Raw genomic sequence first — 23742 nt, 5'->3', positions numbered from 1 at the left:
ATGAAAGGGCTACAGAGAGGCCCAGTATTCACGGATTCTTGTGCACCAGTCATGTATGACATGTATTTACACGTCATGGACAAGAGTAACAAATGTCAATGGAAGTGCTTCGGCATAGTTTGTACAAGTTCTGTGCAAACATTAGAGAATCAGTTCTGCACAGGAGTGCTCAGACACCACAGTAGTCAAGGGATTCAAAAACACTCCTCCAATCATGCATTGCAGGGCTTTCCCAGGCTTATTTCTTTCCGAAGCACAGGGGTGGCAGACAATGACAAAGCTGGGTCCGGTAGGACAATAGAAGGATTTCAAGTACAGTGGCGGGATATTGGTTTGACAATGTTGCATATGTTCCCTGCAGCCCACCACACAACTACAGTTTCAGACTTGAGACCCAGGGAACACCCGACACAAAGCTTGCTATGTCCGCAGACGTGCCCAAGTTGTATGCTGGATATGGACACCAGTGATCCTGCACTTTGTCGTCATCCCCTGCACACATTTTTTAAAAACACACACACAGGCACAAGAATGCAAGAGCCCCCAGTTAAGAGGGCAGGGGAGACACCAGTAGGTCCTTTTCCTAACAGTGGGGTGGGTATAAAGCCCTGTGCACCTGCAACTACAATCCACAGCTACAATATGCAAGTTGAACTAAAACATGGCATTAGGGTCACTGTAGCCACCCTCAGCAACAGGCAGCCCCAGACCTGCCTATTCCTGGTCCTTCTAAAACCTGGGCAGCCTCAGATGCACTGTCCTGCTAAGACTCTGGTAGCTTCAGATCTTGTAGGAACTGGGCACTCAGTCCTGTAAAGACATGAGCATTCCAGGCCCGATTATTCCAACACGCTAATACCTGGGCAGCTTCTGATCGATTTATTCATGGGCTCTCACCACCCTGCTAAGACCTGGGCAACCTCAGACCTACAGTTCTGCTAAGACCACTTTATTCCTGGGCACTCACAGTCCTTCTAAGACCTGGGCATCTTCAGGCCTGTTTATTCAGGAAGACTTACAGTCCTGCTAAGATCTGAGCATCAGACTTGTTTATTCCTGGAGACTCACCGTACTTCTCAGACCTGGGCATTCGCAAAACTGTTTATTACTGGACACACACAGTCATGCTGAAACCTCAGCAGTCTCCGGTGCATTTATTCCTGGCTACTGACAGTCCTGCTAAGACATGGACAATTCCAGTCCTGTTCATTCCTGGCCACTCACAGTCCTGCTAAGACATGGACAATTCCAGTCCTGTTCATTCCTGGCCACTCACAGTCCTGCTAAGACATGGACAATTCCAGTCCTGTTCATTCCTGGCCACTCACAGTCCTGCTAAGACATGGACAATTCCAGTCCTGTTCATTCCTGGCCACTCACAGTCCTGCTACGACATGGACAATTCCAGTCCTGTTTATTCTTGGAGACTCATAGTACTGCTAAGACATGGGCAGTCTCAGACCTGTTTATTCCTGGAGACTCACAGTGCTGCTAAGACATGGGCAGTCTCAGACCTGTTTATTCCTGGAGACTCACAGTGCTGCTAAGACATGGGCAGTCTCAGACCTGTTTATTCCTGGAGACTCACAGTGCTGCTAAGACCTGGGCAGTCTCAGACCTGTTTATTCCTGGAGACTCACAGTGCTGCTAAGACCTGGGCAGTCTCAGACCTGTTTATTCCTGGAGACTCACAGTGCTGCTAAGACATGGGCAGTCTCAGACCTGTTTATTCCTGGAGACTCACAGTGCTGCTAAGACCTGGGCAGTCTCAGACCTGCTCATTCAGTATCACTAGTCTCGAGCCTGTTAGGTGCAACAGAGATAGGTTTACGCTAGATGAAACTATAAGTTGAGCACTATTGTTTGCTGGTTCCCTATTAAGTGCACTGTATAAAGTCTTTTTTTCTTTCAAATTCCCTCTCTGAAAAATATTTCTTCCCTATAATTTTACCGGCAAACAGAACTCCTCGAAAGCGGGCTTGACGAATGAGGTGTACTGGGTAAGGATGTGCTCCAGATCTCGCCCTCGTCTCATGTCACGAAGCACTGCAAGGGAAAGCAAAACATTATCACATTTAGTTTGGAAATACTTTCCATAAAATTATGGGTTATACAAAAGCAATCAACAGCAATTCATACAAAACCTATTTGTACTGTTAATACTAGATTACAAATAATAACATATTGCTTTCTTGGGGGCCTTAAAAGGCAGCAGGTTTGTTCATTCTGCTTGCCTGTCGGTCTTCGTTCACTTTCGGCCAGTAGTTTCTGCTCTGCAAAGATGATATTTGTGTTTGCACACTGTACAAGTAATAAATGTATGATGATAGTAGCACAAAGGTCTGAATAAAGTTATCATTAAGGCACATCTGTTACTCCTTTTTGTAGATCTGCACCCATTTCAAACCAATGTTTGCCACGTCACCTAGTGACAGAGCTTGTCAAAGCTGTTACTACAGATATTTGTGCAACACAAACTTGAGCATGCATAGTGAGTTCCCAGTTTGAGGGGTGACTGAGGGGTTGTTGGGGGTTTAATAGTGAAATTATATACACGCTCAGCTCTGTTTCCAGCATTGGGTTAGATCACACACAAGATTATCAAAGATTGGGGGACAAGAAAGACAACATTGTTTGGGGTGGCAACACCTTAAGGAGCTCGTCCCTTAAAATCTTTTGGTTAAACTACGCATCACCACATGATTTAGTACTTTGGTTGTATTGCTTTCACTTAGTCTGACGTTTCCCATGGAGCAGTGCTGCTTATCTCTAAGGCAATTACATATCTGAATATAGACATCAACCCAGCCTTAGCACTCACTGGTGAAACATGCATGTATCTGAAGTAAGAGATTTCACCTTTAAAAAACAGAAAGGAGATGCACAGGAGGGAATCCATCTGCCAAAAGTTGGTTTTAGGAAGCCTGACCGCCTGGCTCCATCCAGAGAGAAATATGCCTCACAAGAATAGCATGCAACACCTTGTTAGTTGGACGGTGGAAAGGTGAATGCGGAGTAACACATTCTCCGAGTGGGAAATGGTGTACTGTTAAATCGCACCCACACAGCGTTTAGACTTTTGGATTTCTGTGTCAGGCGATTTCATCATTGCGGGTCTACTTGATGGGAGCACATTCCCCACAGACCATACATGTACTGAGAAATTCTTTGAAGCTTATTTCGGACACTGATACCAAGACATTGATTAGCCCTGAAGAAGTTCAGAATTTTTTTTTTACTGAACGAAACGCGTTGGCTGGACGATCTTTTCATGTGAAAATGTCTGTTTTACGGAAGACAATAAAGGAGTGAATTTATTTCTACAAAGATACATTGTCTTACATTTTATTGGAAAGAGACTTATCTTTCTGGTGCACCATTAGACTCAGTATCAGCACCAACAAAACGTGTACTGATCATGGGTAGGCTTCCTAGTGAATGTTGGAAAGCGGCCATGCGGTATAAAATTGGTGAGCTGGAGAGAAGCAGATTCTACACAGAGTAGCAGAAAAAAGCAAACTGACAAAAGTGCCGACTCACACAGGGAAAAGTGTAGTGACTTCATGTCTCCATGTGCAGATTACACTACACTCACTGTATGAAACAGAAAAACTTCAAGGAGCTGTTTCCAGTTCCACAACCAAGTGACAGCCTACCTAGAGGTTGGGAAAAGAAACACCCAGGAAACAGGAGTAGCAGAGTTGAATTCTTAATTCACTTCCATTGCTCTCAAGGCCATGTACAATAATCATGTATTTAATCTTTTCCAAGTTAATAATCCGGGACCGACTGTGGTAAAAAGATTTGAATGTACTGAAGAGACTTTAGAGGTCTTTCGCTGTCCTGGAGATTAAAACGACATCATCTGCACCAGTTACCATTAACACCAATGTGCCATGCAGCTTAGGACGTTCATCTGAAGGGGATCGCACTTCGGAGCAACATCAATGAGTTATACACAAAGATGTCTAGGTGCTGGGAGGCACGCTTGACAGACACATTGCTTACTTGGTACACTAGAATCATCTGAAAATGCCATGGACCCAGCCCCACTTTCTCACGCGTGTCGATAAACCCCACAATCATTGCAGTCACTAACAGTTGGGGGATCAACAAATGTCCATTTTATTTGCAGTAATAGGAATTTTGCTGAAAACCAAACGATGCCGTAGTTCCACAGTGCCCTGTCTTTGCTAGAGCCATCCTGATGGGGGAACAGAATGCTACTGAACCTGCACTACACTCAGGCAGTATTTTACCATACATTTTCACCAGTACATTTATCGGAGGTATGTGGCGCTAGATGACATATACATTCATGTTGCTGTTTGTGTGTTTGGCCACTATCTGTACCCCAAGCCGAGATAACACAGACGGACGCTAGTTGTTTCAAAAAGGAAGTAGTCCCAAATCCTAGACTGGATTGACAGAAATCTAGTGACACTTTATCGAGGCCTTGAACCTTCATTCAGGAAATCTGCAGCCAGACGAAACTTGCATAAAACAAAGAGGTGCTGAAAGTACATTTCACAATATGATGCAACAACTTCTTATTGCTTGCGCTATGCTTCATCATGGAAGAGGTCGTGTTCTGGAAGGGCAAGTATCCCAACATCTGACCTCGAGCATGCTACTAAACCAAAGGCAGTCACGGTTTGGCGTTGTGGGCGGTATGTAACACTTACAACGCAACTTTTACGTCGTAATGCTGTTACAACACAGCTATTACAACGCAGGATCCATTACATCGGATGCCATTACAACGCATGGCATTACATAGCAGATGCTATTACAACGCATACCATTACATCGTAAGTATTGGTAAGTATATAATTTTTTTTTAATTTTATTTAATATTATATAATTGATTTAATTATTATTAATTATTTAAAAAAAATTATTTATGTTTTTAAATATTATAAATTAAATATATTAATTTAAGTAATTTTTTAAATAAGTATGAGAATAGGAGTATATGTTTTGGGGTACTGAGGTATATGTTTTGGGGTGTTTGGGTATTTTTAGGTTTTAGGGCAGGGTTTGGGTTTTGGGGTACAGGGGTGTTTTTAGGTTTTAGGGCAGGGTTTGGGTTTTGGGGTACAGGGGTGTTTTTAGGTTTTAGGGCAGAGTTTGGGTTTTGGGGTACAGGGGTGTTTTTAGGTTTTAGGGCAGGGTTTGGGTTTTGGCGTACAGGGGTGTTTTTAGGTTTTAGGGCAGGGTTTGAGTTTTGGGGTACAGGGCTGTTTTTAGGTTTTAGGGCAGGGTTTGAGTTTTGGGGTACAGGGGTGTTTTTAGGTTTTAGGGCAGGGTTTGGGTTTTGGGGTACAGGGGTGTTTTTAGGTTTTAGGGCAGGGTTTGGGTTTTGGAGTATAGGGGTGTTTTTAGGTTTTAGGGCAGGGTTTGGGTTTTGGGGTACAGGGGTGTTTTTAGGTTTTAGGGTAGGGTTTGGGTTTTGGGGTACAGGGGTGTTTTTAGGTTTTAGGGCAGGGTTTGAGTTTTGGGGTACAGGGGTGTTTTTAGGTTTTAGGGCAGGGTTTGAGTTTTGGGGTACAGGGGTGTTTTTAGGTTTTAGGGCAGGGTTTGGGTTTTGGGGTACAGGGGTGTTTTTAGGTTTTAGGGCAGGGTTTGGGTTTTGGGGTACAGGGGTGTTTTTAGGTTTTAGGGCAGGGTTTGGGTTTTGGGGTACAGGGGTGTTTTTAGGTTTTAGGGCAGGGTTTGGGTTTTGGGGTACAGGGGTGTTTTTAGGTTTTAGGGCAGGGTTTGGGTTTTGGGGTACAGGGGTGTTTTAGAGTTCAGGGGTAGGTTTGTGTTTAGGGATAATTAAGTTATATTTACCATTTTTACATTAATTAAAATATATTTAATAAATTAAATTAATTATTTTACATTAATTACATTTTTAAATTAAATTAATTAAATTAAATAAATTATTAATATTAATTTAATTTAATTTCAATTTTAAAAATATGTACATTTAACTAATTTCATTATTTTAATTAAATTAAATTAATTACAATTTTTATTAAAATTACATTTATTAAATAGATATTTTATTAAATTAAATTAATGACTATTTTAAAATGTATTTTAATTAAATTATTTAAATAAAATTTATTAAATTAACTTAACATTTTTAAAAAAAGGTATACTTACCTATACTTACGATGTAATGCCATGCGTTGTAATAGCATCTGCTATGTAATGCCATGCGTTGTAATGGCATCCGATGTAATGGATCCTGCGTTGTAAAATCTGCGTTGTAACGGAATGCGACGTAAAAGAACGCGTTGTACTGACACCAATCCTTGTGGGCTTATGGCTAACATCAGCCCCTATCTTACAGACTTCACCTATTGTTGACACCAAGAATACAAATCTTATTTTACCAGGTTTATCTGGACCAACCACTAGTTAGTGGAATTATGAATATATATGTGAAGCTAGAATCATCTCAAGATGCAAAGGTCACCACTTGTCACAAGCAACACTTTTAATTTAATCACACAGGCTCAGATTACAGTCTTAAGGTAATTGACTTCTTGAAGAACACCACACACTGATAGGATCTGAAAACCATGCAGACTGGCTACCTTGACTCATTTTTAAAGCATTTCGTAATTGAACTTTCAAAGGCAACATAATACAATTTGATCAATGCAATCAGTGACAGGGATTCAGCAGTGATCAATAGTCCCAGGTAAGAAAAGCATCTCTCTTGCACTTATTTACTCATTGAAATGAGAAGCAAGAGTCTGTAGACTCACGTCGCAGGAGAATGTATAAAGACTGTGACAGCCATGACCCTCTCTCGCCTCTTCATACATGATCGTCACCAGCGATTCAGACGTCAGGCTGAGTCTGCTACAGAACTGACCCAGGCAAGCAGATCTCTTAGGTGCATTCTTAGAGGGGTGGAAAAGGGGATTTACTGCTTTAGTTTAGTTATTTCTGTGTTCATGGTATTTAACTGTGCATTTTGCCAGTTTGTAATGTTCAAAGCATGCTCTGTATACTCCTGCCATCTAGTGTTGGGTTCGGAGGTGTGCAACTTGTTTTTCTTCAAGGAAGTCTTTCGCGTCACGAGGTAGAGTGACTCCTCCTCTCAGTGACAGTGCGTGTGGGCATCCACTCCTTTGTTAGATTGTTTTCTCTCCACTGTCTGGTTCAGACGCGTGTGCCTCTCTTCCGTGTTCAACTCTGCTTGGTACGAGTCTTTGGTCCTATCTTGTCTTCGACTGTTTAGTAAATCTCACTTGTGCTTTTCCAAACCGCTGCCACTCGATAAACTTCGTCGGGTCGAACATCAATCGATCACCCTTCGGGCCGCCGCCCGTCTCGGGCCTACATTTCGGCATGCACCATCAGGACGGAAGGTGTGTTCCTGATGGAAGGCCCCCCTTTTTGGTTCTGCCTGCAGTATCACGCCAAATATCCACACACCGACCTACACCAGGTGTGTAATCGCTGCTTGTCGCCAAACCACTGCGATGCCGACTGTGATGCCTGCAGATCTTTCGGATCCATGAAAACCCTTTGTGATTGAAGACCGTGTTGACTGGAACTATCTCACAGCAGCGAGGACGATAATCCTGACATCTTCTGTGAGGAGCACGTCCAGAAAGTACTGGGAAGTGAGGAGGAGGATGCAGCATTCTCTGTTGAGGAGATCTCCAGCTCTGATGTGGAGGAAGTGCTGGGGCAGCGCATGAATACTGTTACCTCGAACCTGGCTCCACTGAAAGAGAGTTCCAAATACTCTCCTCTTCCACTTTTACTGGTCGCCGGTCCGCCACTGCCTTCAGGCAATGGTCGGATCCGAAAAGAGACTTTGTATGCTGCTGTTAAACCTAAACCTTCTGCTTCAGCACAGACCTCATCTGATCAAGAGCCTTCTTTGTTCTCCCCCAAGCCTTTGGAGCCAACGTGGAAGCCAGCTCCATATCCTTCGGTGCCTGAAAAGAAATCATCTAAAGCCTCAATTCCAAGATCGACTGAAATCAAATCCTCGAAGCATTCTTCGGTTTCTTTGTCTTTGGTCGAGCCAATTCTTGAAAAGATGGACATTAAATAGAGGACGATCCATATTCAAGAAGGCACAGGGAGAATCGTAGCCTCACCTCCTCCTAATGGCAGTTAACATTTGAGGAGAACTAAACATTCCAGAACCTCCCAAAAAGAAAACAAAAGACAAGGCTACAAGCCCTTTACATCATTCTCCACCACCATCACCTCCTTCTCCACATCTGGGCCCTCTAGACCATGCGCCTGCTGGTTCACCAACAGGGAGATTATGAGAACCATTAGGGGAACCAGATCCTTGGTATGATTCAGATCCAGACTCCATAACTCCCAATGACCCAGATATATACCCAGCTCGCCCTTCACCACCAGAGGATGCTAGTGCTTACAAACAAGTAATTGCCCGGCAGCTACCTATCATGGAGTCCAACTTCATAGGGAATCTCTATTCCCTATTTGATACGTTGTCATCCAACCATAAGGACATTCAGTTTCTGCCCATGCTTCCAGGCATGTTACGGCACCCGGTTGACATATTTAAAGAACCTATACGTGTCTGGGTTATAACTCCAAGGGTTGATCAAAAATATAAAGCAGCTCCCTCCGACCCCCTTATTAGACGTAGCCGGTCCCGCCAGACTCCATCGTGGCTACCACAGCTCGTAAACAAGCAAATAGTCAAGCAAGTGGAGATACCCCACCTCCTGAGAAGGAGAGCAAACGCATTGATGTTGCTGGAAAGCGGGTTGCAGCTCAAGCATCCGATCATTGGCGTATTGCTAACTTCAAAACACTACTCGCACGTTACTGTAGGGCCCACTGGGATGAAATGGAAGAACTGATGCAGTATATCCCACAAGAACTCAAAAAAGCAGTCTACAGGTAGGTAGGGAAGGTCAGGCCATCAGCAATAATTCAATCAGATGTGCCTTAGATGCAGCAGATTTAGCCGCTAAGGGCTACAATATCAGTATATTGCTCAGAAGGCATGCCTGGCTCGGGTTTTAAACCAGAGGTTCAATAGGCAGTTTTGAATATGCCTTTTTTGATTAGGAGCATTTATTTGGCCCTCAAGTAGACTACACTTAAGACAAAACGAAAAAAGGACACTGACCCGGCGAAAGCAATCGGAGCACTTCAAACTCCTACACCTCGCGGTTCCTTTCACGGCCCAAGCTACAAGGGCCAATACAAATTCTTTGCCACAGACGCCTCTACGTCCCACCAAAAGCAGGGACAATCCACTTACACTAAAGGATTTTACAAAGGCTCTTTTAGAGGCAATAATAATAGGGGAAGAGGTAAGGGTGCTTCAACATGTGGTGCAGCCATCAACCCCCAAACAGTGACTGCCCATCCTCCCACGCCACCCAATCACATAACACCGGTCGGGGGAAGACAGATGTTATCTGATTTCACCCAGTCTGGGAAACCATCATAACAGACCAATATGTACTAGCCATTATCCAACATGACTACTGTCAGGAGCTCAGTACCACACCACCCAACATGCCACCTTGCAATCACAGACTATCGCAAAACCACTTAACTCTTCTGAAACAAGAGGCCCAAGCCCTTCTTCTCAAAGGGGCTATACCACCAGTTTCTCTTCATCAACAAAGTACAGGGGTAGTATTCCTAATACCAAAGAAGGACGGGTCACTGGGACCAATCCTAGATCTCATACCTCTCAACTACTACATCGTATCAGAACACTTTCACATGGTCACTCTACAAGATGTCATTCCACTTCTAACGATTGGTGACTTTATGGTTACTTTAGACTTAAAGGAAGCCAACTTCCATACACCCATTAATCTTGCTCATCACAAATACCCCAGGTTTGTGATAGCAGGAAAACAGTAGCAATTTAAGGTTCTCCCCTTTGGTGTCACTACAGTACCAAAGGTTTTTACCAAGTTCCTAGCAGTAGCAGCAGCACATCTACGTTGACAAAATATTCCTGTACTTGGATGACTGGCTAATCAAACACCCATCTGCAGTGTCAACAACACATAAAGATCACAATAGACCATCTGCACAAATTTGGGTTCCCCATCAATATCCCCAGGTCTCACCTTCAACCTCTTCAACTTCAACCATACTTAAAAGCAATCCTCAACACACAGTTAGGACCAGCTTATCCCAATCCCGCTTGGATTAACAACTTTTCAGCACTTCTACCTCAATTTCAGACAAACAGAACACTCACAGTTCGGACTCTCTGGCATCTCTTCAGTGGTTTCAGTCACAGGGTCACCTCCAGGATCTAGTGTTGACAGACCACCAGACTCACCATTCTCTGGAATGATGGAACCCCAACTATTTGTTGAAGGGTGGCCTTTTCTTGAACCGGTTTCTCAAATCACTCTAACTACATATGCTTCAGAGATGGGTTGGGGTGCACATCTCAAAAACCACACAATCCAAGGTGTGTGGGATCCCAAACATCAATCCCTACTCATGAACTACTTGGAGCTTCAGGCAGTATTCCTTGCACTGAAAGCGTTCCTTCCCCATCTATCTCACAAGGTTGTCCTAGTCCAGATGAACAATAGTACAGCCATGTACTATCTACAAAAACAGGGGGCGACATAGTCTTCTCAGTTGTCACACCTCTCTCAAACCATATGGAACTGGGCTTTTCACCATCACATTCATTTGTTGGCAGAATATCTACTGGGGGGGGGGGACAACGATCTTGCGAACTGCTCAGCAGGACACCCAGTCAGACCCACGAGTGGGAACTCAACCCACAAGTCCTCCTTCCCTACTTTCAAATTAGGGAGTTACCTCACATTGACCTGTTCTTCACAAAAGAAAACGGAAATGCCCAGACTTCGCATCTAGGTTCAAACATCCACTCTACAAGGGCAACGCACTATGGAAGAGTTGGTCAGGGATTCTTGCCTATGCTTTTCCACCTCTCCCTCTCATCCCATTTCTGATTTGAAGGCTCAGATAAACATCACTCACCAGGATCTGTGTAGCACCTACCTGGGTATGCAGCCCTGGTTCATAACACTACTAGATCTCTCAGTTGTCCCGCATGAGAAGCTCCTTAACAGGCCGGACCTTCTCACACAGGATCAAAGACAAATCAGGCACCAAGACACAAAGACGCTCAACCTAGCGATTTGGGTCCTGAGATCTTAGAGTTTGGTTATTTAAACTTACCAACAGAATGCATGGATATTCTTAAACAGGCACGCGGACCCACTACTACAGCCTGTTACGCAGCATAATGGAAGTGTTTTGTTTGACATTGCCAATCTAAATTCAACAATTCTAACAAGGCCACTGCAGGTCAGAGCTCAGGCTGTTCAGGGCTCATGTGTACTCATGCCAGTCACTGCTCAGACTATTCAGGACTCATGTGTACTCATGCTGGGCAGAGCTCAGGCTATTTACTTCCTTTGCAAAAGTCCAATTTGACTGAACACTTCCACTTGATTACATCTTGCTGAAAAAGCTGCCTATCTCCAAAACAGACAGCATCTATCACTCTTCGGAATTCCCATCATTAAAGCATTCGTGAGGGACTCAAATGAGTCATTCCATCTTGTGTCTCTCCAGCATCCTCCTGGAACGTTAAAAACAGCGCTTACTAGGCTCATGGGTTCTCCTTTTGAGCCTTTACACTAATGCCCACTTCAATTTCTATCATGGAAAGTGCCATATATAGTTGCCATTACCTCACTCAGACCTCACCTTAGAAGTACCATTTGTTCAAATACATAAACAAAAAGTAGTACTTTGGACTAATACAAAATTCATACCAAAGGTAGTTTCTCAATTTCATCCTAATCAATCCATTGAACTACCTGTTTCTTTCCCTAACCCTGTTTCTGTAGAAGAAAGAGCTTTTCACAACTTAGATGTAAAAAGAGCCCTCGTGTTCTACATGGATAGAATTAAAACTTTCAGGAAAACAAAATAACTGCTTGTAGCTTTTTCACCACCACATAAAGGTTGCTCTATATCCAGATCCGGCATAGCTAGATAGATAGTAAAATGCATTCAAACTTGCTACATTAAAGCCAAAACACCTTTACCTGTAAGGCCCAGAGCACACTCTACTCGAGAGAAGGGAGCAACATTGTTTTTTTAGGGAATATCTCCCTAGCTGAAATGTCTAAACCAGCTGCATGGTCTACACCAGGGTTCCCCAAAGTCACGTACATTTACTAAATATTACTGTGTGCAGGTTTTAGCACGCCAACAAGCCAATGAAGGTCAGGCATTGCTACATACACTTTTTCAAACTGTTAATTAAAATAAAGGCAGATTAAAAAACAAAAGGCATCTGAGAGGTCAGATATTTTAGAGTGCTAGTGGCAAGTGCATTGACCCCGCAACAGAATTACTCACACCTTGTATTCAGTTTATGTTAAGTACTTGTCTGGTGGGGGGAGTGAGGGTGGTGAGTGATTCAAAATGTGACTCATCGTATTTGTGGGTCCCAACAATGCAGGGCTCTTGTAGTGTGTCATAGGTGTTAGGATAGTTTCTAGCCACATGAGAGCACGTGATATATGTTGTCATGCGGTGAGAAATGACACAAAAGATGATCAAATATTGGTATCATTTAATGGATTGTAATCAGTAGCAAGCGACAAACGGCAAGAGAAAAGCTCCTCGGTAACAATGCAATCTGTTAATCATTATATTTCTACAGAGCCGGACACTTTCTTGCAATAGAATAAAGAGAAAATTATTTTCAATACATGGTGGTTTCCATTTCTCTGGGCAAAAGGTATAAGATCCAATGAAAATATAATTGGGTCACGCTGGAACTGCTGCTTACAAGCACTAGTAAAATAGTATGCAGGAACGAGTATATTCCCAGTTTTTGGAGAGAAGATTCTGATTAATATTCAAAGAAGACAAACAACTGCAGAAACAGAACCTCTCAAATCCTCCGTCAAAACTCACCCAAGTTGCAGGAAGCTGACAAAAGCATCAAGTAGATCATCAACCACATCGTTAAAAAGCAAACTTTTCATGATAATCAGGACTCAAGATAATAAGATTCAGTACACGGTGGATCGGAAATATCTACAACTCAGTGGAAGACTCCAGAATACATTAATGAGCAATAACCACTTACAAGGTGGGATGTCTAAGTCGCACCGCTGATTGCATGCCTAATTACTCTGAAGGGTAACGTTGAGCTCACATTCTTCGCAAACACCATAAATTGTGTCCTGGACCACGTGGAATCAGACATGGAAATAAGATGATCAGTTATAGAAGGGAGAAATTCAACTGTTTCACCCTCTTACTAAGTTCCTTCACCAAGGAGCGAAATAAGTAAGACCCATTTTGTTTTTAGGTACAGAGCATTTTCAACCCTGTATTTCAATCCACAATAAGTGCAAACACAAAAGGACACAAGCAAATAAGTGCAAGCTCTGGATGGAACCACTGAATCTTTGAGAATCACTACCACAGTCTCCAGGGAATTTTCTCTATCCCTAATTTTGGGAGTTTAGGCTGAAGAATTAGTCTACTAAGGGTACTGAATCCTAACCTTTTCTTTCAAAACCTCTACTCATTTTACTACTCGCTAGCCACAATCCCTGCAAGCAGATAAACAAGCTTCTTTACGATTTGTCATTATTAAATAGGAAAAGTGTTTTTTGTTTGTTTGAGAGTTGGTACTGGCCCATAGACACCTTCCTACCCCATAAAAAACGTTTAAAAAACAAATCATGAAGGGCAGGAGATTTTTTGTTTGTTTGATAGTTGGTACTGGTCCTGCGGACACCTACCCACCAAACCTTTATTTTAAATTTCAAATTCACGAAGAGGAGGGGTGCCAAATGGACACCTATACATTTTCAAAAGGGTTAAAACATCCTTGTCGGTAAAATGTCAATGTTTTGCAACAGGATTATAGTTGCAAAACACGGATTCATCCCTTAAACACCTATTTGGGTCGTCCTAAACACACCCCTTCCGAATTAATTACATGTTTCTAATTCCATTTTGAGATTTGGTAACCTATTACCGAATCACAAAATGGGTTTAATACACAACAAAAAGCCATTTTGTGGTCGCAAACCATCTGATTTTGGGAATTGCAAGCTTTGCAACTGCAAAACTGCTTTGTATGTCAGGCCCTGTATTTCCCAAAGTATGAATGTACTGTATTGTGGTACATGAAGCCTGATTCTTCTCGTTTCTAATCATTGTTTAGGTCCCGTTTACTTACCGGTAATCTTCATTATACTGTGTCCTGCTCTTACTCCCGCCAGTCCTTATATGTTGAGGGGTTCCAGCCCTCATGAAAGCTTCCTTAAAAGTCATATTAAATTGTAAAATGTAGTTCAACACTTCCCTTCTCTAATGCTACATTAACATTAGAAAGGAACAGGAAGTCCTGTAAAGAATAACAAGTAGTTACAATTCACTCCCACCACTTCTGGGAAGAGGAAGGTGGGTAAGTACGACCAGGACGAGTAGGACTCAGCATAATGAAGATTACCAACAAGTAATCTAATTAGTACCACATTGTCCCTCTTTCTCGCCTATGTATGTACATCTTGAGTGTAGGAAATCCACCTTTTCGAGTTGTCACTGAATATTTTTTGCCTTTTGCTGGACCCTATATTTTTGCTGGCTTTAAACTCGATGCACTTTACCCCTGCAAACAAGCAGTAAAGTGTCTGTGCTCCCCCTTTTAACATGGTTGAATTATCATGCTCCTAATTGGTATATTTAACTTACCTACATGTCCCTAGTATATGGTACAACATTCACCCAGGGCCTGGACGTTAAATGTCACTACAAGATTGCAGCACCTATTTTGCCATTCATTACTGTCACAGTGTAAAACATGGCATCAGGCCTACCATTGTAACCTGGTTGTGCCAGTTTAAACACTGCAATTCAACCTGTCAAAATAACCTTTTTTACAGGTCAAAACCTTCCTTTAAATATTAACAGTCACTCCTATGTAGGCAGGGTGCATGGTATTTATAACATGTAGGAATGTAAAGTTAACATATCCTTACAGTGGCAGTAACCCAAAAGCAAGTTTCACTGTAGGAAGACTGTCTGGCCATAGAGAAAACCAGAATACAGATTAAAATAATAATACTGTATTGCAAGAAAAGGATTAGCCTGAAAAACAGCCAAACAATTATTTTTAAAAGTTATTAAAAATTCAATTCAATTATACAAATCTTTATAACAGTCATAAAAAATCCAAAGCAATGGTGAAGTTGGATTTTTAAAAAAATATATTAAGAAAAAGTCACTTTAAGACAGTTACTTACCTTTTTGCTGGCTGAAGCTACGGGAGGCTACTTTGCATTAATTCTCCAGCTTTCCCAGGATGCCAAAACGATTCTTGTGTACCCACTGCCTGGTTGCTGGAAAAACCTGCTTTTGATTCACCAGAATTCTGTCTCTGGGTATATTGGGAGTACAGTGGCTGCTCTAAATTGGATTTTGGTGTTAGATGTGGGAGGGAAGTAGGTTTACCATAGGACACTCCCCACACATCTGCCAGCCCTCAGAGCCCAAGTGAAGTGTGGCCAAAGACTTTCTCCATCTTATAAATGCCCAAAGTAGGGTAGGGTTGGCCCCCAGATCTTTTACCCCATTGGTTAGGGCATAATCAGACGTCATTCCTACCCACTAGCTCATGCGCCAAAGGTAAGCCCGTCTGCGCCCGTCCACGCCTGGACCGCGCCCAGCGCCAGAACCCCTGGCTCCCGCCGACACCAGCCCACCCGCCGGACCTACGACGCCACCGAACTCTACGCACTCAACGCCGGTCGAATCCCGGGCTGCTATCGAGCCACCCCGGGACGCACCCACAGACCCTTCTGCTGCCATTCCTGCAAGTTCACCTGCATCCGGACCTGCACTACACCAGCACCGACCAAGCCGAGCACCAGCAGCAACCACCTCAAGTGCATCCTGCTCAACACCCGCTCCATCCACAGACACGCCGTCGAGCTCTGGAACCTGCTCGACACCACAGCCCCAGACGTCGCCTTCCTCACGGAAACCTGGATGAATGCCTCCTCAGCGCCCGACATCGCCATCGCCATCCCGGACGGCTACAAGATCATCCGGAGGGACCGCGTCAACCAGACAGGAGGAGGCATCGCCATCATCCACAGGAACACCATCCGCATCACGACCAACATAGACGACACCCTCGCACCCGCCGAACACCTGCACTTCCAGATTCACATCAACCCCAAGACCACTCTCAGAGGCACCCTCATCTACAGACCCCCGGGACCACGCACACAATTCAGCGAAGACATCGCCGACTTCATCAGCCCGCACGCCCTCCTCTCCGCTGACTACATCCTCCTCGGGGACCTCAACTGCCACCTGGAGAACAACAACGACCGCAACACCACCACCCTGCTGGACAACCTCGCCAACCTCGGTCTCAAGCAGCTGGTGACAACCCCCACCCACTACGCCAGTCACACACTCGACCCCGTGTTCTCATCCAGCAAGGACATCACCTTCAGCCACGCCACCGGACTCCACTGGACGGACCACAGCTGCGTCCACTTCAGCTTCAGAAGGACCACGATCCACCACCACCAGCAACAGGTTGCACGCAGAAGCTGGAACAAGATCACAGCCGACCAGCTCGCGACTTCCCTGAGCTAGAACCCTCCCACCGGCGCAACGAACCCCAGCCAGGCGGCCACCAACCTCACAAAGTGGATCAGCAACTGCGCAGACGACCTCGCCCCTCTGAGGACCTCGCCTAGCAGACCCGGCAGCAAGAAAGCACCATGGTTCACCGACGAACTCAAGAGCTCTAAGAGGAACTGCCGAGCCATCGAGAAAGCCTGGCGCAGAGACCCAACACCGGACAACATGACTGCCCTCAAGCTCGCCACCCGAAAACACCACCAACTGATTCACGCCACCAAGAAAACTGCATTCAAGGAACGACTGAACAACAACGCACACAACAGCAAGGAACTCTTCAACATCGTTAAAGAGCTCTCCAACCCCAACGCTGGAAACAACGACATCACCCCTTCACAAGACCTCTGCAACTCCCTCGCCTCCTACCTCTACAACAAGATCGCGGACATACACAACAGCTTCAGCACCCAACAGACGCACGCCATGACCGAACCACCGCCCCCCACCACCAGCCTCCGCGCCTGGACCCCGATCAGCACCGAAGACACCGTCCGCACGATGAACTCCATCCACTCCGGATCTCCGACCGACCCCCGCCCTCACCACGTCTTCAACAAGGCCGACGCTGTCATCGCAACCCACCTGCGGGACATCATCAACACCTCCTTCGACACCGCTACCTTCCCGGAGAGCTGGAAGCACGCCGAACTCAGCGCTCTACTAAAGAAGCCATCAGCCAACCCCACCGACCTCAAGAACTACCGCCCCATCTTGCTGCTCCCGTTTCCTGCAAAAGTCATCGAGAAGACCGTCAACAAGCAGCTGGCCGCCTTCCTCGAGACGAACGGATCCCTCGACCTCTCGCAGTCTGGCTTCCGGGCCAACCACAGCACCGAGACCGCCCTGATCGCAGCCACCGATGACATCCGAGCCCTGCTCGACAACAGAGAAACAGCGGCCCTCATCCTCCTAGACCTCTCCGCGGCTTTCGACACTGTCTGCCACCGTACCCTAGTGCAGCGCCTCAGCAACGTCGGAATCCAGGAGAAGGCACTGGAGTGGATCATCTCCTTCCTCGCCGGAAGGACACAGAGAGTGCCTCCCCCCGTTCAGATCAGAAGCCACCGAAGTCATATGCGGCGTTCCTCAAGGCTCCTCGCTCAGCCCAACCCTCTTCAACGTCTACATAAGCCCCCTCACAGCCATCGCACGCCAACACAACCTCAACATCATCTCCTACGCCGACGACACTCAGCTGATCCTCTCCTCCACCAACGACACCGCCACCGCCAGAGCCAACCTACACGAAGGGATGACAGACGTAGCCAAGTGGATGATGAACAGCCGCCTGAAACTGAACTCGGACAAGACGGAAGTCCTCATCCTGGGATCTTCACCCTCTGCCTGGGACGACTCCTGGTGGCCCCCCGCCCTGGGCAGCGCACCCAAACCAACAGACCACGCACGCAACCTGGGCTTCATCCTGGACTCCTCCCTCTCCATGACCAGACAAGTCAACGCCGTCGTGCTTCAACACCCTGCGCATGCTACGTAAGATCTTCCTGTGGATCCCCACCGAGACCAGGAAGACGGTCACCCAGGCCCTCGTCACCAGCCGTCTGGACTACGGCAACTCCCTCTACGCCGGAACCACCGCCAAACTCCAGAAGAGACTCCAGCGGATTCAGAACGCCTCAGCACGACTCATCCTGGAAATCCCCCGTCGCAGCCACATCTCCGGACACCTGAGAGATCTGCACTGGCTCCCGGTCAACAAGAGAATCACCTTCCGTCTCCTCACCCACGCACACAAAGCCCTACACAACAAAGGCCCAGGATACCTCAACAGCTGCCTCAACTTCTACGCTCCCACACGCCAGCTTCGATCAACCGGCCACGCCCTCGCCGCCGTCCCCCGCATCCGAAGAGCCACCACAGGAGGAAGGTCCTTCTCCTACCTGGCCGCCAAGACTTGGAACTCCCTCCCGACCCACCTCCGCCTGACCCAGGACCACCTTGCCTTCAGGAAGCAGCTCAAGACCTGGCTGTTCGAGCAGTAGCGGACCCCCCCTCCCCTAGCGCCTTGAGTGATGCCTTTCAGAAATCTGTTTACAATAGGGGACTTGAACAAAGAAGGCTGATCAGGAAGGCTCAAAAAGGCTGAAAGGGCAGAAAGGTAGCCCTTGATAGTGCCCAGAGCAGAGCCCTGCTGGGCAAGAGAAAGAAGAAACAGAAGAACCTCCGAAAGAGGGGCAGAAAGAGGATCCACAGCCTTTGCTGTGCACCATGCCACAAATCTGTTCCACCGACAGGCGTATACCGACTTAGTGGAGGGACGCCTGGCTGCCAGAATAACATCACAGACTTCAGGAGGCAAGTCAAATGGCCTCAACTGCCGCCGCTCAATCTCCAAGCATGGAGGTGGAGACTGGACAGGTTCGGGTGGAGGACCGTCCCCTGCTGCTGCGACAGAAGGTCCTCCTGAAGGGGCAGGCGGATCGGGGGACCGACTGACATGCTGAGTAGCTCGGGATACCAGTATCTTCGAGCCCAGTCCGGAGCCACAAGGATAACTTGGGCCCGGTCGCGCCTGATCTTCTTCAGCACTCTGGGCAGAAGTGGTATAGGCGGAAAGGCGTATAACAGACCGCAACTCCACTCGCGCCGAAAGGCGTCGCCGTGCGAGTGCCGTCTTGGAAACTCCAACGCGCAGAACTGATGACATTGCGCGTTCTCTTCGGTGGCGAATAGATCTAACCAAGGCTCTCCCCATTGCAGAAAGATGCCTTGCGCCACGTCCGAGTTCAGACGCCATTCGTGATCCATCGAGCACCGACGGCTGAGTTCGTCCGCCCTGGCGTTCAGAGAACCTGCCAGGTGTTGAACCGTCAGAGTCACGCCCTGACGTTCCAGCCATTGCCAGAGGCGCAGAGCCTCCTGGCAAAGGGTCCACGACCCCACACCGCCCTGTTTGTTGCAGTACCACATGGCGGTGGTGTTGTCGGTGAACACTTGCACTACACTCCCGTTGACAAAGGGGAGGAATGCCTTCAGTGCCAGACGAATCGCCCGCAGCTCCAACAGATTGATATGGAGCCGGGACTCCGCCGGAGACCAGATGCCTCTGATCTCTGCCTCTCCCAAGTGGCCACCCCAGCCCTGGAGGGACGCGTCCGTCACGACAACGTGCTCCGGTTGGGGAAGGGAGAGGGACTTGCCCGTGACCCAATCGCGGTCCGTAAGCCACCACTGCAGTTGTCTCGCAGTGCCCTCCGAGATCAAGACGTGGTCGGACAAGTTGCCCTGATGTTGGGCCCACTGAAACTTCAGGTCCCACTGCAGAGCCCGCATCCGCCACCGGGCGTGATGCACCAGAAGGATGCAGGAAGCCATCAGTCCCAGCAGCCGCAGCGTCAACCTGACCGAAACCCGGGATAGCGGCTGAAAGATGGGAATCAAAGCCTGAATATCCCGAACCCGCCGTTCCGGAGGATAAACCCGGAACTGTGCCGAGTCCAGAACCGCTCCGATGAAAAGGAGCTTTTGAGAGGGACACAGGTGTGATTTCGGCACATTGATGGAGAACCCCAGGTCGTGCAAGAGGTCTGCCGTCATCTGAAGGTGGTGGACGACTGTCTGGGGCGAGCCCGCCTTCAACAACCAGTCGTCTAGGTAGGGGAAGACTGAAACCCCCAACCTGCGCAGATGGGCTGCGACCACCGCCATCACCTTTGTGAACACCCGTGGGGCGCTGGTAAGGCCGAAGGGAAGCACGATAAACTGAAAATGCTCCTGGCCTACCGTGAACCGCAGGTAACGCCGGTGGGCCGGCAGGACGGGGATGTGAAAATAGGCGTCCTGCAAGTCCAACGCTACCATCCAGTCTTGTGGGTCTAGAGCAGCCAAGACCTGAGCTAACGTCAACATCTTGAACTTCTCCTTTCGGAGGAAGCCGTTGACGTTCCTTAGATCCAAGATAGGACGTAGGCCCCCCTTGTCCTTCTTGGGCACCAGAAAGTAGTGGGAATAACAACCACGCCCTACTTCTGGCCCAGGAACGTGCTCGATGGCCCCCTTGGCCAAGAGGGCCGTAACTTCCTCCTGCAGAAGTGTCAAGTGGTCCCCCGACACACGGTGGTTCTGCGGTGGCATGGCTGGAGGAGAGGTCTCGAAGGGGAGGGAGTAGCCCCTTCGGACGATTTGCAGCACCCACCTGTCCGAAGTGATCGTGCGCCAGTGAGCGTGGTGATGGCGAACCCTGCCACCCACTGGCGTCACATGGGGCCGAAAGCACGGACTAGGAGGATTTTGGGGTAGATGCTGCGGGGGAAGGTGTGGTCTGACCCCGCCATTGTCCCCGACCGCCTCCACGGCGGTTTCCACGGCCGCCACCGCGTTGAAAGGATTGTTGCGGCGCGTGGCTGGCAGCACGTGTGGGGGCGCCCCTTCCTTGGCCACGAAAGGGACGAAACGAACCTGTTTGCTGACGCTGGGTCGAGAGACCCAAGGACTTGGCCGTGACCCTGGAGTCCTTGAAGCGTTCCAGCGCGTGGTCCGCCTTGTCACCGAAGAGGTGACAGCCATCGAACGGCATGTCCATCAAGGTATTCTGGACATCTGCCGAAAAATTGGCGGATCTCAGCCAGGCGTGGCGACGAATCGCCACCGTCATTGACATAGCTCTGCCCAGCGAGTCGGTCGTATCAAGACCACACCGTATCGAATATTTCGCTGCATCTCGGCCCTCAGCCACAGCCTGACCGAGTTTTGCCCGCACCTCCATGGAGCATTCTGGCAGCAGTTCCGCGACCGTATCCCACACAGAGTGGGTGTAGCGGCCCAAGAGGCAAGCGGTGTTGCAAGACCGCAGGCCCAAACTAATGGACGAGAAGACCTTCTTGCCTAATTGGTCATACCTCTTGGATTCCCGGTCGGGCGGGGCCGACGGGAATGCGGACTGGGAGGTCGAGGCCTGGATCACCAGACTCTCAGGAGTGGGGTGGGTAGACAGGAACTTGGGGTCGTCCGGACAAGGACGGTGGCGCCTGGCCACGTTCCGATCAACAGGCGGACCTGAAGCGGGCCTGGACCACGTGCCCAACAGAACGTCTGACAAGGCTTCATTAAACGGCAGCAGTGGCTCCTGTGGGCATGACTGCGGTTTGAAGACCTCGGTGAGGATGTTAGGCCTCACGGCCGCGACGGGGAGCTCAAGGTGTAAGGCCTTGGCAGCCCTCATCAGCACCACAGAATATGCAGCTCCCTCCACCGATGCCACGGAAGGAGGAGAGATCAAACCAGGGTTAGGAGAGTCGTCCAGACCACTGGCATCCCCCAAGTCACCTGTCCAGTCTGGGTCATACTGGCACTCGCGTGACAGAGGGTCCTCGGACCCCTCCCAACCTTCACCGAACTCTTCATCTTCTCCGTATTCGGAGTCAACGATGTAGACCGGCTCCTCGGGGTTCAAGGGCCCCATCGGCGCCGGAACCGGCGTCGAGCGACGCCCGTCCGGCTCCGCGTCCGGCGTCGGTGAAGGTAAGGGGACGGCGCCGCCCGGAGCCGGCGTCGGAACCCCGCTGCCGGCCGGAGCCGGCACCGGAGAACCGGCGCCGCGCGGGGACGGCGCCGGGGGTAACCCCGATGGTAACGGCGCCGGAGAGGCCGGAAGGCCAGCCGGCGTCGAACCCGAAGGCCCTTGCGGCGCCGGGGTCGGAGCCGTCGGCGGCGCCGGGGCCGGAGCCGTCGGCGGCGCCGAGGCAGGGACACCCGAACCGCCAGGGCCCCCAGACGGTAGCACTGGGCCCGAAGGCACCGTAGGCCCCGTCGGAGAACCGAGCGCCCTCATGGCCATGAGGAACGCCTCGATCTCCTCAGGCGTCGCGCCGTGCCCAGGGACCGGAGGGTATGAGGCAGGCCGCGCCGGCGACTCTCGCGGAGCCGCGGGGTTGGGGTCACCCGAGCCCCCGGCCGCATCGCGCGAGCGTCGGGGGGAGTCGGGGGTACGATGACGACGCCCCGAAATCTTGTGCTTCCTACCTGATGAGCCTGACGAGTGGTGTCGACTTCCGGAACGCTCGGCGCGGCTCCGCGACCGCTCCCTCGAACGCTCTCTCGACCTCCGGCCGGACCGGGACCGCTCCCGGTCCCGACGTGGGGCCGACACCCGGAGCTCCAGTAGCTTGCGGGACCGCTCCCGCCTAGCCTTGTTGGTGAGGGCCCGGCAGTCGACGCAGGAGTCCACGTCGTGGTCGGGGCCCAGACACCGGAGACAGAGGCGGTGATGGTCTGTGACCGACATCGTGCGCTCACAGTCATCACAGTGCTTGAACCCAGGCATCCTATCAGGCACAAAGAGAGAAATAACTATCGAAAAACTTGGTCAAAGACCGGAGTACTGCTCTTCAGATCTGCGTCCACTGGCGCGGAAAAAAGAAGAACTGACGTCAGCGCGCGGAGGCGGCGTCTATATACTCCAGCGACGTCATCACGGCGCACGACGCCGACGATGGACGCGGAGCCGCAGGGGACGCCTGCAGACGACGCCTACCGACGCGCAGGGGTACTGCTACGCAAAAGTTTCCGGATCCAGACTGACGCCTGGGGATATTCTAAGGTAAGGAATCTAACACTAACGTGTTTCTTTCAGATAAATGCTTTGATTGATTGATTGATTGATTGATACCAGGCATAACTGTGGGACATCCAGGCACCCACTTCGGAACACTACTAGATCCGAAGATTAACAGAATAGATCTGGACCTGCTGTCTTGTGACCTGAGAGGAGCTCAGAAGGACAGGACATGCTCCCTCTTGAACCAAAGACAAAGAAGTGAATTCATAAGGCGGACCTCCTGTTACAGCTACAAGGGTACACCAAGTTATAATTTATGAAGCCATGGCCTCACAGCACAGTGGTGCAATTAATAGTATGAAAGACAAAAATTGGGGCATATACCAAAGTACTACTCTGTATCAGCAAATTAAGTGGCATTTTAATATTTCTTTTTTAGCTGTGGCAGTACTGAATGTCTAGGGTGAACTGAATGATTTCATATAACTTGTGCAGACCACTCCAATTTAGCT

General features: G+C 48.5%; 1 protein-coding gene across 1 annotated transcript in view; it reads right to left on the bottom strand.

The window, feature by feature from the left end:
- UCK1 (uridine-cytidine kinase 1) overlaps nucleotides 1–23742 on the bottom strand; it is a 128120-nt gene that overhangs the window by 27913 nt on the left and 76465 nt on the right. The window contains exon 5 of the mRNA XM_086924784.1: nucleotides 1952–2046. Coding sequence (XP_086780910.1) covers nucleotides 1952–2046 — 95 coding nt within the window. The remainder of the gene's footprint in view (nucleotides 1–1951; nucleotides 2047–23742) is intronic.

The sequence above is a fragment of the Lissotriton vulgaris genome, chromosome 5 (genome assembly GCF_964263255.1).
Source record: "Lissotriton vulgaris chromosome 5, aLisVul1.2, whole genome shotgun sequence".
NCBI classification, from domain to species: Eukaryota; Metazoa; Chordata; class Amphibia; order Caudata; family Salamandridae; genus Lissotriton; species Lissotriton vulgaris.
The sequence above is the reverse complement of the archived record's forward strand: the minus strand, read 5'-3'. Positions and strand labels throughout refer to the sequence as shown.